The sequence below is a fragment of the Nerophis ophidion genome, linkage group LG14 (assembly GCF_033978795.1).
Source record: "Nerophis ophidion isolate RoL-2023_Sa linkage group LG14, RoL_Noph_v1.0, whole genome shotgun sequence".
In the NCBI taxonomy this organism is placed as follows: Eukaryota; Metazoa; Chordata; class Actinopteri; order Syngnathiformes; family Syngnathidae; genus Nerophis; species Nerophis ophidion.
This window is the reverse complement of record NC_084624.1, coordinates 33,949,026-33,967,106: the sequence shown is the minus strand read 5'-3', so window position 1 is coordinate 33,967,106 and position 18,081 is coordinate 33,949,026. Positions and strand designations below refer to the sequence as shown.

The following is an 18,081-nucleotide window of genomic DNA, read 5'->3' as shown; positions in this document are numbered from 1 at the left end:
AATAGACCAAACACAAATGTCCACTGCAGAAGATGCTGGTTCTCAAAATATCTGTACAGGGAGAAGTCCGGCCTCAATCCTTATTTTTCTCGAAATGTGCCCCTTCTAACAATTTAGTTTGAGGGATTAGTGTCTGTGCCTCACAATACGAGAGTCTTGGGTTCGATGCCCGGGCTTGAGGTCTTTCTGTGTGGAGTTTGCATGTTCTCGCTATGACTGCGTAGGTTTCCTCCGGGTACTCCGACTTCCTCTCCCCTCCAAAGACATGCACCTAGCGATAGGTTGATTGCAATTAAATTGGCCCTATTGTGCGAATGCGAGTGTGAATGTTTTCTGTCTATCTGTGTTGGCCCTGCGATGAAGTGGCGACTTTGCCAGAGTGTACCCCATGACCCCGAGAGGCACAAGCGATAGAAAATTGACAGATGGAGCCCTGCACTAATAGCACAAAAGTAAAAATGTCACAACATTGCATAGTGGATGGATAATAATAAACTTAGGGATGGGCATAATGATTAATTAATTGATCATTAAAGATGAGTACTTGATGATTAAGCCAATTTCCACTCTAACACATATACTTTGATGCCTTGTTGTCTTTGTGTTGGCTCTGGTATGTACAGTATGTCAAATCAATGTTCTACTTTGAAATTAGTTAAAATTCCATACATCTGTGATAGACACTCAAATATACTAAAATTTTAACATGTAGAATGCATTTTAATTAAAAAAAACGTTTAGATAATGACTTCTACAGTATATCCTGTGATGTCTTTCACAGTCAAACACCATTAGCATATTTTCCATTTTCATGGAAATGTCCGTAGTTCATATTTTAACGCCCTTGGGTGCTGTTACAGCCTTTTTTGACAATTCCTGCGTCAGGATATTACAAATTTATAACAATGCCCAAACTGCTTCACCAAGTCAGCTACTCTGTCATGTTTTCCAAAATATATTTCTTTCTTCAATATCATTATTAAATATGGCACTAAGAGGGATTACCCCCAATACTTCTTAGATGGAAATAAACATAATGACAACATAAAGGAAGTAGTTGAAAGCTTTAATAATTACTTTGTAAACAGAAGCCAGTTAGTAGCGCCGGTCAACTTCCGGTGATTGCATTTAGAAAAAAACGTCTTTAAATCCCCATAATAAATGATTGAATATCTGTTCTAGAGTCAAACTGTCCACATCATATAACCTTAACGAATTGTGCAGCAGTCATATGTATCATACACAGAGGCCCCTGGAGTCACTGACACAAAGCTGAACACATGGTAATGTTTAACAACTTAGCTACACAACTAGTGTTTTGAGGACTTAGCGTAAGTATTTTAATCGCAACAAGAGAGCACTTCTAAAAAAAAAAAAAAAGTCAGCTAGCAATACCACTAATTTAGTCACAGCGGTAAAAAAGTCACATTTTGGAAGCTTGGTAGATAACTAGCCAGCTTCTGCCAAGTTGTGGCAGAGTGACAGCCAAGGCAAAAAGAATAAACAGATGCAAAACCATCAAAATGCAAAGGTTTGGATAAGTAAGTGATCAGATATGCTGGCGTCGATTGATTTAGCGTTTGGCAAACTGTTGGAAAGCCATTGGAGTCTATTGGTATTTTACAGACATTTTTTTTTATTCTCATGGTAATAAAGATATGGGACAAAGACCACAGAATTTTTGTTTTCAATTTGTTAAAGGAACGGTTGGCAAGCCTACTCATGGCCGAAACTAACCAATGTGGACATAAAAACGTTGGTGACCACTGACTTTAAATACTACGCTAAAGTGACAACTAACTAGTTAGCAGCTAACGAAAGGTGCCTCACACACTATGCTGACGTCCTGTGCGATGTCATGCCCAATGACTGTTTGGCTTGTTATCTTTTTGTGCGACTTTTATTCATCTATAACAGGGGTCAGCAACCCGCGGTTACGGAACCGCATGCGGCTCTTTGGCCACTCTGATGTGGCTCAGCTGCACAATCGTCAACCCCCCCGATTGTTACGGGGGGATTCCGGTTCTCTGAGCCTCTTCCGGACATCACCCGGGGTCAACATTCTTCGATTTTCACTCGGACAACAATAGTTTGGGCGTGCCGTGATGGCTTTACTTTTAGCGCCCTCTACATTTTGACGCGTTTCGCAAAATAAAGAAGACAATGAGAGCCGCAACCATTCTCGCGAATAATCGCTGGTGGTCACTTACATAACAGTAATAAGGGCGTGCCATTAAGCCATTGCCTTTAACGCCTTCTACAAAATGTACAGACATCTTGCCAGTCCAGTAACCTAGTGTATGTGGCTTCCGCAGATATACGTACATGACTGCAAGGCATACTGGGTGACACGGAATACACTGAAGGTTGTGATATAAATTACTTTAACACTCTTACTAATATGCACCACACTGTGAACCCACACCAAACAAGAATGTCAAACACATTTCGGGAGAACATCCTCACAGTAACACAACACAACAAATACCCAGAATCCTCTGCATCCATGACTCATCCTGACTATATTATACACCCCCGCCCACCTCAACCGACGCACGGAAGGGGTGGGGGGGGGGGTTTGGTGCTTTGGTGCTAGCGGGGTTTATAATATAGCCTGAAAGAGTCATGGAAGTATAGCATTCTGGGTAATTGTTATGTTGCGTTTATAATGTGTTACAGTGCGGATGTTTTCCAGAAATGTGTTTGTCATTCTTGTTTGGTGTGGGTTCACAGTGTGGTTCATATTAGTAAGTGTTAAAATTGTTGGCCTTTTGTTCTCACTTAGGGTTTTGTGCCTTAAATTTGAGGCTTTTGAAAACTCCATCCATCCAGAGTGAAGATTTAAAAAAAAAATGAGTATGGGTGGGTAAATTGAAGAACTTTGTGGGCTTGTGTTGTGAGAAATGTGTAACATAATCACATGTGTTTAAAGTCAGGCTGACAAATGATTAAAATATTAAATCGCAATTAATCACATTTTGTTCATAGTTACCTCAAAATTAGTCACAATTAAATAAATTATATATTTTTTCATCATTAATATGTATACCCTCGACAGATCATTTTCAAGTTTTTTTAAATACCAGGACTGGACAGTTAGTTTTAATGAAATGTTTTTTAAACATTACGCTTTTTTTAAACAGCTTAACACAAGATGGACATAAACAAACTTAATGACAATAAAACTACCTGCAGTTCGTTGGTGTTTTGCCAAATTTTGTATTCTTTAGGAAAACAGAATGTGTATTCCTGTTGTAGGAGCTACAGTTCCATGTTTAGATACCAGTTTCGCGCATTAAAACACAAAATGTGGATTGTCATGATCATGCTTTGATTGTCAAAAATGTTTTGAAATATAATCTGTGATATTTCTTCCAGATATTCTGTACATTTCGTGTTGTAAAAGTTAATGGTATTCATATCGTTGCATTACAATGTCTTAACTTTCTCTATTAATTAAAAGTGTAATATTTAGACCGCTAAACATTCCGTATGAACCAGAACATGTTATAAAATAATTTCCACATTATTTCAGCCTGCTCCCCAGTCAATTTTCCTCAACTGAAGTACTAACAATCGATTAGGTCAAAATATCACCAATTACTTTACAAAACATATTTTACAAAGAATGATCGCAGTATGAGACATTTTTTGTTTTGTTTGTATAGTTAGACCGCATGTGACACGTAAAGCTATTATTGTGAAGCCAAAAGTGTATGATTGGTTTGAGGAAAAGGTGTCGTGACTTGTTTTGACGACTTGAAAGTCTCCGATAAAAAAGTGACTATAGACTTCCAACCTAATGTATTTCCTTTCTGCTAAGCTGTTATCCCATTTCAGTGAAACACTTATAATAATAATAATAATAATAATAATAATAATAATAATAATCTGCATGTTTTGTTATAGATACACTAAATTGGGCTTTGAACACAGAAGTGAAGCTTCACCCCTCAGAATGCAAAAGTGCCAGCATTTACTGCAGTGTTGACGGCAATTGTGGATTAAAAAAGTAATGTCTTTTCGTGAGAACGACTTACCATGGCTTTGATTGGGCTTTCAATAATGTACCCTTTTCTTTGTCCATTTCTAATCGATATTTTTCCCCGCTTGTGGCTAAACAGCAACTGAACGGGGCTACATTTTCCCACGCATGTATGTTAATCGCATGTCAAAACAATTTGTGTTGTTAAAGGAAATTATAGTTAGCACGTTTTTAACGCGTTAACTTTGACAGCCTTATTTGAAAGTTACTGTATTTGAAAAGAGAACACAAGTATTTAAGTTATTGACTTACCGGTAATTTGAACTGATTTGATTTGCTTACAGTGGTAGAATGATACAAGACTTATAACTTGCAAAATTTTTGATTTGTTTCTGTACACATAAGTGTATACCGCATATATAGTCACAAAAAAGTCAGCTCTAGCTGCTTTTTCAGGCTTCTGATTATCCAAAATGTGCATACAGTACCCACAATGTGCATTTTTGAAAATGTTTTACTCTTTGTGCACTACTCGGCTACAACCAGCAGAGGTGCTGTTGATTCAAACTTGGCTAGTTTGGGAGCAAAGAAGAACAATCTGACATCTGCTAATGGAAGTTTTTTTTTCATATAGTATGAGGAAGGAAGTGCTCTGCTTACATTGCTTGACAACACCAAAACACACCAAAGTAAATAAGTTAAACTCTGCTTATTTCAGCTGCTCAATTGTTTTCATGTTTGGACATTAGCCCACTCCAGCTGGGTTATGCTGCGCTGAAAATATTTTTCTTTTTTTTCTTTTCTGGGAATTACTAGAAATGATCCTGATGTTTCTCTCTTGTGGTACGGCTGTTCTGTTTGTGACACTATGTGCCATTTTTTTTTTCTTTTTAAATCAGACCAGGTGGGGTCTGTTAAAGCCACAAGTTAATCCATATGTGTTTTTTCCTTAAATGTGGACCATATCTGTATTTAGGCCCTGACTTAATGCAAACAATCAGGAATAACTTCGGTTAGCGCGTCGGCTCCCGGCACCTAAGTCATGTGAAGAATGTTATTTTGACATCTATTTCTAGATGTCTCTAAACAAACACGGATAGACCTCATGTTTACAAACAGTCACATTTATAGTGAAAAACCGGTGGTTGAAAACAATCTTGGCGCTTTCCCACTGCCTGGAATTTATTGCAAGCATGCATGCACATACATGATGTGTGCGCTGACGGTCCTCCCTCCTCCCTTTTTCCCAGTCGTTTTTCTCCTTCCTCCTCCTGTCTCCTTGCTCGTTTAACTGGGGGATTTAACCTCCACTGTTTACTCCTCCGTGCTGGTGCAGGGCCGTGTCTGGACTTGACTGGCAGAGATAGTGAGGCCTGTAGTGCTTCCAGCTCTCAGCTCCCATGAATACACATCGCTTAAGTTTGTATTTTTGTAAGCCAAAGGTTCTTTTCTGTCAGCAGCAGCCTGTCAAACCAACCACAAGCATAAACTCTCCTAAGTGTCAGAGACATCTTTGCTCTGCATTGGTGTGTCACTTAGGTGATTGTTATGAGTTATTTTGCACTTAGGGAGTATCACAATAATCCTTTTATTGGTAGGCTATTTAGTAAACCAGCAACTAAAAATATGGCAATTTCGAAACTACTTTGTTCTTATGAAAAAGGTTTGAAGGGTTGAAAATAGAATTGTTCCATTTATTATGCACATGTATCATTAGAGCCATTCCACATTGTTAAATGTGTATGTATATAACACATAATTTATACCGTTTTTTACTGCAATAATAAACGTGTTAATTGCATTTGTTTGGGGATTTCTTTGTTAACTCAGTAAAATTATACCTCAATCTTGTAATATGACTTTCTTAATACAACTGGATTCATACTAAAATGTTCTGTATAAATATTACCACAACTGCTATGCAACTGTTTTTTCTAGATCCATCCATCTATTTTCTACCGCTTGTCCCTTTCGGGGTTGCAATTTTGACCTAATGTAATGAAGTCTTAATTTTACTTGAAACTATATTCATGTAACTCTTTGACATTTGCTCACTTTTCATAGGACAATCTTGTAATATAAAAAAAACTACCTATTTATTGACACAATGTAATGGCTTTCTCTGTGTGAAACAAACAAAAAAACAAAATAAAAACAACAACTAAGTAAATAATATCGCACCTTGCTTTTTGTTGTATTGAAACCTTTTTCTCTTTATATTATATAGGGACGGCGTGGCGCAGTGGGAGAGTGCCCGTGCGCAACACGAGGGTCACTGGTTCAAATCCCACCTAGAACCAACCTCGTCACGTCCGTTGTGTCTTGAGCAAGACACTTCACCCTTGCTCCTGATGGGTGCTGGTTGGCGCCTTGCATGGCAGCTCCCTCCATCAGTGTGTGAATGTGTGTGTGAATGGGTAAATGTGGAAGTAGTGTCAAAGCGCTTTGAGTACCTTGAAGGTAGAAAAGCGCTATACAAGTACAACCCATTTACCATATTGAAAGAATATATTGTTATGACTTATTTCATTTATTATCACGGCTTGGATGTTTCACTGTTCTCGGGGGGAAAACAGTTTCATACACAACATATTATAACTTTTTTCCTGTAATATTATTATAACTTAATTGTATTATTATAACCTAAAAAAGGTATTTCACTGGATTTATGTAATACTTTTTTTCTTTTGATTTCCAATTTTAATTACATAATAATCTAACTTAACTCTAGTATCATTACAAATGCCTATGAATGTTCTCATTCATCCAGTTCATTGTATTCTCAGGGCATTCAATCGATCGCAACTGGACTTTGATCATTACAAATATTATTGAATAATTTCACTGTATTTTTTTTCTTTTTAAGGTATACTAGTTCTCTGTACTAATTCTCATCAATCACGCATGTTGACTGTGTTTCCCAGGCTTTGTGTGCTTGTCCAAGATAACTATGGGATGTTCAGCGTGATCCAGCTACACAGCCTAGCCTGCCAGGATGACCTGCGCCAGTACCGCCACAAGTGGCAGGGAAAGACCTGCATGCTCAGAGATGTTAAGGTGGTGCAGCGCGTCACCCGAGATAGGTGGGACTTTCACGCATCATTGCAATTTACTTTCTTTTTTTCTTTTTTAAAACATTACAGATAGCATTTTACTTGACATACTTTTAATATGGGTTTCTGCGCTATGGTGGCTTATCTTATGTGGATCTCCTACTTTCTGAGATAAACTTGGCTAGCAGAAAGCGTCAACAAGGGCAACCGCTTTAGCCACAAGCTCAATCATCACGCACATGATTTTGACGTTTTACGTGTGAACCACTGAATGTACCCTTTAGTGTTCCGTTCCCTGCATCTCACATGAACCTCATTATGACATCTTGTCTTGACATGCTACTGTGTTTACATGGAACGTGATACTAAGGTGCACTTGTGAGCGACGGCGGTCAGGGTCCCAGATTAGAACCAGTTAGAAGAACTGACATGAGAACATCTCATGGGGGTGGGTATGTTTGCGTCCTATAATATTCCTCGAGGTTGTCTGTGATGGATGGCCTGTCTTCTGTGCTTACATTTAAGCCATGTTGTTGGCTCCTGGGGAAAGACATGTGGTTTCAGTGGCTTGGCTAAATGAAGATTTTATTTTCTTAGAGGGCAGTTGCCATGCATTTCTCTACATAAGCAACAATTTTTAGTGATTTGCTTCAGTTTAGAATAGAATAAAATAGAATAGAATAGAAAGTACTTTATTGATCCCTGGGGGAAATTCAGCACCACAGTTCGCTCACAATAAACAATAATAATAATAAATAATATATAACATATATTATATAAATAATATATATTTTTTATTATATATTATATATATAATATATGTTCATATATTATATATATTATTTTTATTATATATTATTAATATATAATATATGAATTTAACCTCCAAACAGAAGCTAGTTAGTAATGCCGGTCAACTTCCGGTGATTGCATTTAGAAAAAAAACGTCTTTAAATCCCCATAATAAATGATTGAATATCTGTTCTAGAGTCAAACTGTCCACATAATATAACTTTAACGATTTGTGCAGCAGTCATATGTATCATACACAGAGGCCCCTGGAGGCACTGACACAAAGCTGAACACATGTTAATGTTTAACAACTTAGCTACACAACTAGTGTTTTGAGGACTTAGCTTAAGTATTTTAATCGCAACAAGAGAGCACTTCTAAAAAAAAAAGTCAGCTAGAAATACCACTAATTTAGTCACAGCGGTAAAAAAGTCAAATTTTGGAAGCTTGGTAGATAACTAGCCAGCTTCTGCCAAGCTGTGGCAGAGTGACAGCCAAGGCAAAAAGAATAAACAGATGCCAAAACAATCAAAATGCAAAGGTTTGGATAAGTAAGTGATCAGATATGCTGGCGTCGATTGATTTAGCGTTTGGCAAACTGTTGGAAAGCCATTGGAGTCTATTGGTATTTTACAGACATTTTTTTTTATTCTCATGGTAATAAAGATATGGGACAAAGACCACAGAATTTTTTGTTTTCAATTTGTTAAAGGAACGGTTGGCAAGCCTACTCATGGCCGAAACTAGCGAATGTGGACATAAAAACGTTGGTGACCACTGACTTTAAATACTACACTAATAATACTGCGGATGTTGTGGATAGGTGGAAGGAATACTTCGAAGACCTCCAACACGTCTTCCTATGAGGAAGCAGTGCCTGGTGAATCTGTGGTGGACTCTCCTATTTCTGGGGCTGAGGTCGCTGAGGTAGTTAAAAAGCTCCTCGGTGGCAAGGCCCCAGGGGTGGATGAGATCCGCCCGGAGTTCCTTAAGGCTCTGGATGCTGTGGGGCTGTCTTGGTTGACAAGACTTTGCAGCATCGCGTGGACATTGAGGGCAGTACCTCTGGATTGGCAGACCGGGGTGGTGGTTCCTCTCTTTAAGAAGGGGGACCGGAGGGTGTGTTCCAACTATCGTGGGATCACACTCCTCAGCCTTCCCGGTAAGGTTTATTCAGGTGTACTGGAGAGGAGGCTACGTCGGATAGTCGAACCTCTGATTCAGGAGGAACAGTGTGGTTTTCGTCCTGGTCGTGGAACTGTGGACCAGCTCTATACTCTCGGCAGGGTTCTTGAGGGTGCATGGGAGTTTGCCCAACCAGTCTACATGTGCTTTGTGGACTTGGAGAAGGCATTCGACCGTGTCCCTCGGGAAGTCCTGTGGGGAGTGCTCAGAGAGTATGGGGTATCGGACTGTCTTATTGTGGCGGTCCGCTCCCTGTACGATCAGTGTCAGAGCTTGGCCCGCATTGCCGGCAGTAAGTCGAACACATTTCCAGTGAGGGTTGGACTCCGCCAAGGCTGTCCTTTGTCACCGATTCTGTTCATGACTTTTATGGACAGAATTTCTAGGCGCAGTCAAGGCGTTGAGGGGTTCCGGTTTGGTTACCGCAGGATTAGGTCTCTGCTTTTTGCAGATGATGTGGTCCTGATGGCTTCATCTGACGGGGATCTTCAGCTCTCGCTGGATCGGTTCGCAGCCGAGTGTGAAGCGACCGGAATGAGAATCAGCACCTCCAAGTCCGAGTTCATGGTTCTCGCCCGGAAAAGGGTGTAATGCCATCTCCGGGTTGGGGAGGAGACCCTGCCCCAAGTGGAGGAGTTCAAATACCTAGGAGTCTTGTTCACGAGTGAGGGAAGAGTGGATCGTGAGATTGACAGGCGGATCGGTGCGGCGTCTTCAGTAATGCGGACGTTGTACCGATCCGTTGTGGTGAAGAAGGAGCTGAGCCGGAAGGCAAAGCTCTCAATTTACCGGTCGATCTACGTTCCCATCCTCACCTATGGTCATGAGCTTTGGGTCATGACCGAAAGGATAAGATCACGGGTACAAGCGGCCGAAATGAGTTTCCTCCGCCGTGTGGCGGGGCTCTCCCTTAGAGATAGGGTGAGAAGCTCGACCATCCGGGAGGAGCTCAAAGTAAAGCCGCTGCTCCTTCACATCGAGAGGAGCCAGATGAGGTGGTTCGGGCATCTGGTCAGGATGCCACCCGAACGCCTCCCTAGGGAGGTGTTTAGGGCACGTCCAACCGGTAGGAGGCCACGGGGAAGACCCAGGACACGTTGGGAAGACTATGTCTCCCGGCTGGCCTGGGAACGCCTCGGGATCCCCCGGGAAGAGCTAGACGAAGTGGCTGGGGAGAGGGAAGTCTGGGTTTCCCTGCTTAGGCTGTTGCCCCCGCGACCCGACCTCGGATAAGCGGAAGATGATGGATGGATGGATGGATATTGTTGATTTTTTTTTTTCATACGGTGTTGATGTGGAAATTGTTGCTTCGGCATTTTGTTGGTGTGACATCGAACGGAGATGTTGACATGCCGTTTCACGCACTCTTCATTCTCTAGCAGGTGACTTTTCTAATGATACTACAAATTAGCAGTGCTGCTACTTTTTGTAGCAACGGTTTTGCCGCATAATTGTTCAACATATTCCTGCTTGAACCCAAATCACCGCCAGACAGTGCACCCTGTGCTGTTATTTTGGGGAATTAATTCTATCTCCACGTTACCAGATTCGCACCTTCTCTTTCTCGTATTACCACTGGCAACACACCGTTAACACCACAACTAATGTTACCCATGTGGCTACCTGTCTGCTCAGGCAGAGTGTGTGACGTTGCACGCTCAACATTATGTGACGTATGTAAGAAGGTGCGCTTGTTTTAGGTCTGTGTGAGAAGGAGAGAGAAGAAAGAGTGAGAAACGTCTGTAGTATAATACTCGCAGCTAAAAGTAACTGTGTGAGAAGGTATACTCGAATATCACGATAGTCATTTTCTATATCGCACAGAGACAAACCCGCGATGTATCAAGTATATCGATATATCGCCCAGCCCTATGCCAGGGTATGTTGATCATATTCTAAATTGTCTATCAGTGCAAAGATGAGTGAGGAAACTGACTGGTGTACTCCCTGGCAATTTTTTCTTCAGTTGAAAGTTTTGAACAAATTAAGAAAGTATGTTCGTTCAAGTAAAACATTCAATAGATTTTGGTTTGACACTTTGACAGTAGTTTTTTGACAAAATGTTTGTCTTCAATTATGCACGTAAGTAATTTACTGCGATTAATCGCAATCAATCCAAAATCACAAGTGTAATAAATATGGTCTAAAAGAGTAATCCTTTCTCATTAATGATGAATTAATTCGATCTTAACAAAATGATCTCTAGGCGGTACTTTGGACACTCCTGGCCTAGATGCTTCCCTTTGCATTCAGATAACTAACCAGCAGCCTGCAGTATCATATCGACACACAGCTGTCATTTTTCCACATCAATCTCCTGCTGCAAAAAACAAGAGCAGGCATATTTTGTTTAAATGTCAAATGTAAGGCCTCGTAAATGTCAGCCACGAGGTCTCTTTTGGCACTGATGCACTTTACTCATGTTGCCGTCACGGGGAGCAGCATTTTTTTTCCATGTCAATGTTCCTTGACATGTGTCATGTAAGCCAAAATGCACAAAGTTGGGCTTGCTTGGACAGAGCTCGCTTGGGAAAAAAATCCAGTGATTCTTTAAATTTTCAAGAAGAAATGACTAAAAACACGAGGCTAACAAGTGTCCCTGACTTTGTTGTTACTCATCTTCAGGCAGTCTCACTGGACTTGAATGGGCTGCAGAACCAGTTCCATACAAAGGAAGTCTGTGATTACAAGGCTCGCTAAGTTGCTGATAAGACAGCAAAGCGCAAACGAATGAATAGGTAGCATTCAGAGGGCCGTTGTCAAGTCGTGCTGGAGTTTTTTCTTTCCTTTTCCTCCACACTCTACCTCAGTTTGTGTTTGATGGAACATCTGTGAAGTATTCATCAAGCATGAATTGTTTGTCATTTGTAAAGCCTAAACAAGCTTTACAAATACAACATCACCTGTAATTACTTTGCTCAAACATTTTTTTAATCTTCATTATGTGTGGGTGGGGTGCGAACTCTTTCCCTTCCCTTCTTGACAGTGTCAAATCCCGCTTGTAAAAACTGTTCCTGTGCGTATGAGCCCTGCCAGCCTGAGCACGCTATGTGACGTTAGCACAAGCGCGCTGCCTTAACAGATTTGGCCTTCAAGTGGAAGTGAAACCGCTTGCCAAAATTCCACTAAAGTCCTTTATTCAGCAACAAATTCCAACCTTAACCCCCACTCAACAGTCACCCTTTCACCGCCTCACTCCTTACTCTGCATCCGCTCTCACTTTCTCAGGCGCTCCAGTCTTTTCAGCCTGATAGACAGCCTGTGGCCCCCGCTGATGCCCCTTCAATGTCATGGAAACACACCAAGCGTAAGTTCCAAACACCTGCAAAATATAGTACAATTCTGCCTTTACCAAGACAATAACACTCCATTTCACTGCATTTAACGGTCTATCTCAAAGGTCCTCAGTTACATTTGTATAAGGGCTCGAACTTCTCTCAACAGATGCAGAGAGGGCCAATACTGTAAAAAACAATGCTTCAAAAGTAGAATTAAATAGCTAAAGGTTGGCGGTTAACATATTTTTACACTTGAATGACAGTTATAACAATGTTAACATTAGAGCTGTTAACATTATCGCATTAATCGTGTATCAACCAGATTATTTATGCAATTTAAAGTAATGTCTATGGATGTGTTTAGTGCGTTTACTATTTACTATTGCAGAACTGTTCAAAATGTGCACTTTACACTACAGCTGTCCCTAGCCACACTGCACAAAATATTTTATATTAAATATTTTATTTCTTAAAGCATGTTCCGCAATTTCGTCCTAAGTTAAGTATTTTAAATGTACTGATTTATTATTTGCTGAAAATGAGTCAACATACAAACCGTTATTTTCTAAATAGCCAGAAATACAAGTATTTTAAGTTGCACTTCTTGTGTGCGCACTACCTCTGTCGTACGGTATACTTTATAGATTATTTGTTGGAAGTTACTTTGTTACAGCAGACACATTTACAGGCCGTGCAGTGCAAAAAATAATTATATAGAAATTTAAAACAAAAAACACATGAATGTGAATAAATGACTGTTTGTATCAATATAGTTTAATGCAGGGGTGTCAAACTCATTTTAGCTCAGGTGCCGCACGGAGGAAAATCTGTGCAAAGGTGTGCGGGACTATTAAAATCCTGGGATGAAAACAAAACAAAAAAAAAAACTTCTGATTGTTTTCTGTCTTTCTTTGGCCAAAAATAGAACAAACACATTCTGAAAATATTTCAATAAAAAGATATAGAAAAAAAATACCGGCAGCAATAAAGTTTAGATCCATGAAAGAAAGAAGAAAGTGAATGAATGTTTATAACTGAATACATTTACATATGCATAAAAATGTCTTTTTTTTGTATTCTTTTTTTGAAATGAACTAAGGGCAGCACAGTGGGAGGGGGGTTAGTGCTTCTGCCTCACAATACGAAGGTCCTGGTGGTCAGGGTTCAATCTCGGGCTCAGGATCTTTCTGTGTGGAGTTTGCATGTCCTCCCCGTGATTGCGTGGGTTCCCTTCGGGTACTCCGACTTTCTCCCACCTCCAAAGACATTCACCTGGGGATAGGTTGATTGGCAACAGTAAATTGGCCCTAGTGTGTGAATGTGAGTGTGAATGTTGTCTCTCTATCTGTGTTGGCCCTGTGATGAGGTGGCGACTTGTCCAGGGTGTACACCGCCTTCTACCCGATTGTAGCTGAAATAGGCACCAGCCCCCCACCCCCCACCCCCCCCACCCGCGACCCCAAAAGGAATAAGCGGTAAAAAAATGGATGGATGGATGGATGGAAGTAAGTAACGTTCATGACAATCTTTTTCCAAAACACAATATAGAATGTGAGATATAACAGGATAATGCATACATTTATCATTTGTTTTTAAAACGGTTACAAAAAAGTGAGACCTCGAAAATTTACTGTGGGATCCCATTTTTAAGACTTGATGGGGTCCCGGGGACCCCATTTTCATAATTCCTAGCGCCAACACTGATAAAGTATTGGTGCGTGCAAAACAGCAGCAGGCGGCTGTGGCCTGCGGGCCGGTTCCAATACTAATCAAATATCATCCTGGGGGCCATAGATCCGGCCCACAGGCCTTGACTTTGACACATAGAAATTAGAGCATACATTTATGGATTACTATAATAATGAGAACTGTATTGAATACAGTGAAACCTCCATGTGAGAACTGACCAACATTTTATGATGGTGACAGTTTCACCTTGGTACAGACAATTTTGTATTATATAGTGTTGATGTTCCACTGTATCTTGACCCTCATCAATATTAAAGACTAGTCCTCTGAAAAAGTTATATATTTAAATTTGGTGAGGATCTGTATATGGGTGTAGATGCAGGACTTTCTTTTTAGTATTTGACTCACTATAGAGTTAACTGTCCACCACCCTCCCAAACCCAAGAGACACAAAAGCAAAGCCTGTCTGTTTTTCATCGAAAAACGGGAAGTTGCCTGCCAATTATTTAACGCTAAAAACACTTTACAGTTCAGAGCTGTATTGAGTGACAATCAAGCTACTCAAGATCATTGTAGCTTTACTAGAACAATAAATATAATGTTGGTATTAAACTTTTGCACAATTATGATAATAGTTGTTTATGCTTAGGTACCAAAATATTATTGTGACTATGTCCTAGATTGGGTGTATCAAAGATATTATGCTATATTTTGAAGTATGCTCATATGTATATAATTGTTGTATTTCCATCCAAGAGTCGTCCTGCTGGCCAGGCTCCCAGCTTCTGCTACCTGCTGTCGGGTCAGGAGTGTTCAATGGAGCCTGTCGATGGTCAGAGTGTGTCCCCACTCCACCTTGCATCCACAGAACAAACTTTACGAGACATACTGCAGGTGAAGCATTTCTCATGCTCGCAAAAAATGTGAAAAATGGCTGCCTGATGTGATAATGTACTTACAGCAGGGACCAATAACTTTTCTTCTAGAATGAACACAAAACGTACTGCTGCAGTTTTGTCGCTGCCGTTGTGTACAAGAGAGTACAGGTACATTTATTTTTATATTTGATGAGAAAAATGATGCCTCAAGCGGCTCAAACCACCTTTTTGTGATCATTTGACCTCCAAGCTGATAAGATTGGGACAGACGTAGAGAAAAGTGCTCATATCTCTGTGAATGATAATGTGCCGTTCTCCACTATTGATTGGCCAAACCTTTAAACTTTGACCAAGTTGAGATAGCGGCCTGCAGTGGACTTTGCCTGGGTAGAACTGTGAATGCTGCTGCACAAGTAACGCGGCACTTTTGTCCAACTTGATGAGTGAATCATCTCGTTTGAAGCAATTACAGAGCAATGTTAAACCGGAAGAGCACAGATTATCTAACCTTATACTTTCTAGGTTAGGTTGTGAATATTTGTTTCTCTTTCCGCTTTAGAGCAGCCATGTAGGTCAAGGTGAGGTTTGGCTGGTGATCACAGACCCGAGCCTGCAGGACGGGCCGCTTGGAAGGTCGTGCAGGCGCACGGCGGGTGTGCATGTAAACACTTCCTGTGTGCTCACTTCCTCGGTCCATAAAGCACTCCAGTCCACTGCTATGTGCCGACTGTCATTCAGAGACATCATCAAAGACCATGGTAGTGCTCTACAACATACCATTCAATCGTTCGCTCTTTAGGAGCTGCTCAATGGAACAAACACAACAATTTTCAGGTTATTTTTACTTAAATTCAGTTCCGGTAAAGGGAATGGCTAATTTTAGTTGCACAATTTATGCAGAATTCTGTTTAATTCAGCGCACCATTAAACTTAGAAGAAAACATAGTTAATTGCTAAAAAAAAATGAGCATGCATGTTTTGTGTGTGACTTTAAAGGAGTTCTCATACACACGTTGCTGACTACATTCGGTGTGTAACTGCACTGTAACATACTGATTTCTATTATCCAATTTAAAGGCATATGGTAGAAATGAAACTCCATAAAATCAAATGTTTTATTTCAGTGTATTCCAGAATCATGCTTTACATTATATTTCACACATTTTTATGTAGAAGAAACATTACAATGAACCACATTGTGTTCATTGTAGCAAATATTTTTCATCAACAATAAAATCTACATTTCTTTACTATTCATTACCTACAAAATTGGCTAAACAGTTAGCATTCTAACTCTCAATTTTGTAATTATAAAACTAGAATTCATAGATCTTGTTACTTTTAATCATGGCACATTTTGGAAAAATACTTTAAAAGTGAGGGAAGTTGTATTTAGTTGTAGGATTTGGAATATATTTGAAGTGTTTTTTCCAAAGTCTTAGTTGAACGTGACAACTTCTTCCTGTTACTTGGCCATAAGGAACTTCCTTCAAGCATGTTGACACTTCCTGAAAGTGTATGTATGTTATCCATTTTAGAAACAAATAAATAGACAATGTATGGCAATAGATACATATTTTGTTTAGCGACAAACGGAGAAAAAAATATGTAGCTAATGAAGTGAAAGGGAACATGCATTAAGTTCCTTTTTGAGCTTCCTGATTCTCATTTAAGAATGAACCCACATTTCAATGCTTACATTTGCTACTCTGTCACTGCATCTAGATGTCTTCCAGTGTGTGGAACATTCCGTCATCGATGTCACGTGCGAAGAGGCACTTCATGGCAACGGTGTGGACTCTGCAGTCGGACCGCAGTCACCTTCGGGCTTGTCGCCCGACCCCCCGGCCCAACCTGTGAGACTGGATCCACTCGATGCGGAGGTCACACCCAACTCCCTGTGCACACTCACAGGTCAGTCTCCCACCTCCACCCACCCACTCCCGTTCCATTAAGATAGTCCACTCCCAAGTCAAGTCAATGTTCTTGCAACTTGATTAAATATAAACACTTTTAATGATATTTGATTGACTTCATGGGTCATTTTTTTGGTGCACGTTTTCAATTGGGTCCATTTTCAGTGCATGCGTTTACATGTTTGCTAAAAACAAACTCTTAGGTCTAATTTGCCTCAGCAGTGTGACGGCCAAAAACATCAGCGAAAAGTGTTTGCTTTCTTTCATTCCTTCCAACTGTGCAAACTTGGCTTATAAGAGAGAGTGAAGAGAGGGAAAAAAAAGTTAAATCAGATAATCAGCATCTGTCGACTTGATATGTCACACTTGAGGGCAAAGACCACAATGTGACCCCTTCTGGCTTCTTCTGGCTCTCTCCGTCTTTACATGTTTTCTCAGGTGGCTGAGAAAATAAATACATTATCTTTTGCACTCAAGTGTGAATAGCATCTTTTGGAAAGTATGAGTGAAGAGAGGGCCAGGGCGGTAATGTGCTAGAACTTGTTATCAGTGTGATTTTTTTTTTTTAATTTGAGGCAGCGTGTTTGTGGGGGGAAGAAGTCAAATGTTTCTGTTTTATGTCTCATATCCATCTCAGATTTAAAGACAAGTGTTTTTTTTTTCTCGACCCACTAAAACTGGCTGACATATCTACTACAATCTACTCTTTCGTGAAAATGAAATTCAGTGAAATGACCCGGTAATGTGTGCATACTCTGAAAATTTCACAATGCGGCCAAAATGATCACGGTTAATGTTATCATGGTATATTGAATGTGCTCAAAAAGTACTTATGCACACAGTGAAATCTTTTGAACAAGTTTAAAAAATAAAATAGAAACACCGTAATTAGCTGGCAACCAGTCGAGTGTGTACCCCGCCTCTCGCCTGAAGTCAGGTAGAATAGTCTTCAGCTTAACCACGACTCTAATGATGATAAGCGATATAGAAATAGATGGATGGAAATGAATATAAAACACTATATAACTTTTTGGCAGAAAAAAACAATTGTTCTAGCTTTATTGTCTTCCATTTTAATTTGTGAAGGTTTGAAAGTGTTTTTTAAATGATTAAGGCAAAACGATGGTTGTGCGCTCCACTTCCTGTTTGCGGGACGTTGCGTGAGTTCACTTCCTTTTGTAGACCACGTATAATATTAATCTGATTATAGATCACAGTCTGTAGGTTTAATGTGCACAACTGAATAGCATAGTTGCACAGACAGCAATGTGTTTATGCAAGTTAAAATTGGGCTATGTTGTGTCG

At 40.1% G+C, this 18,081-nt stretch overlaps 1 protein-coding gene across 3 annotated transcripts in view; it reads left to right on the top strand.

The window, feature by feature from the left end:
- The window catches only part of spidr (scaffold protein involved in DNA repair), a 71,664-nt gene that overhangs the window by 44,272 nt on the left and 9,311 nt on the right, over positions 1-18,081 (top strand). Inside the window, exons 11-16 of one of the 3 annotated variants that reach the window (XM_061920487.1) lie at positions 6,910-7,068; positions 12,244-12,322; positions 14,739-14,876; positions 14,969-15,028; positions 15,420-15,618; positions 16,586-16,774. In XM_061920487.1, coding sequence (XP_061776471.1) covers positions 6,910-7,068; positions 12,244-12,322; positions 14,739-14,876; positions 14,969-15,028; positions 15,420-15,618; positions 16,586-16,774 — 824 coding nt within the window. The remainder of the gene's footprint in view (positions 1-6,909; positions 7,069-12,243; positions 12,323-14,738; positions 14,877-14,968; positions 15,029-15,419; positions 15,619-16,585; positions 16,775-18,081) is intronic. The other 2 variants (XM_061920489.1, XM_061920488.1) reach the window with 2 other exon arrangements.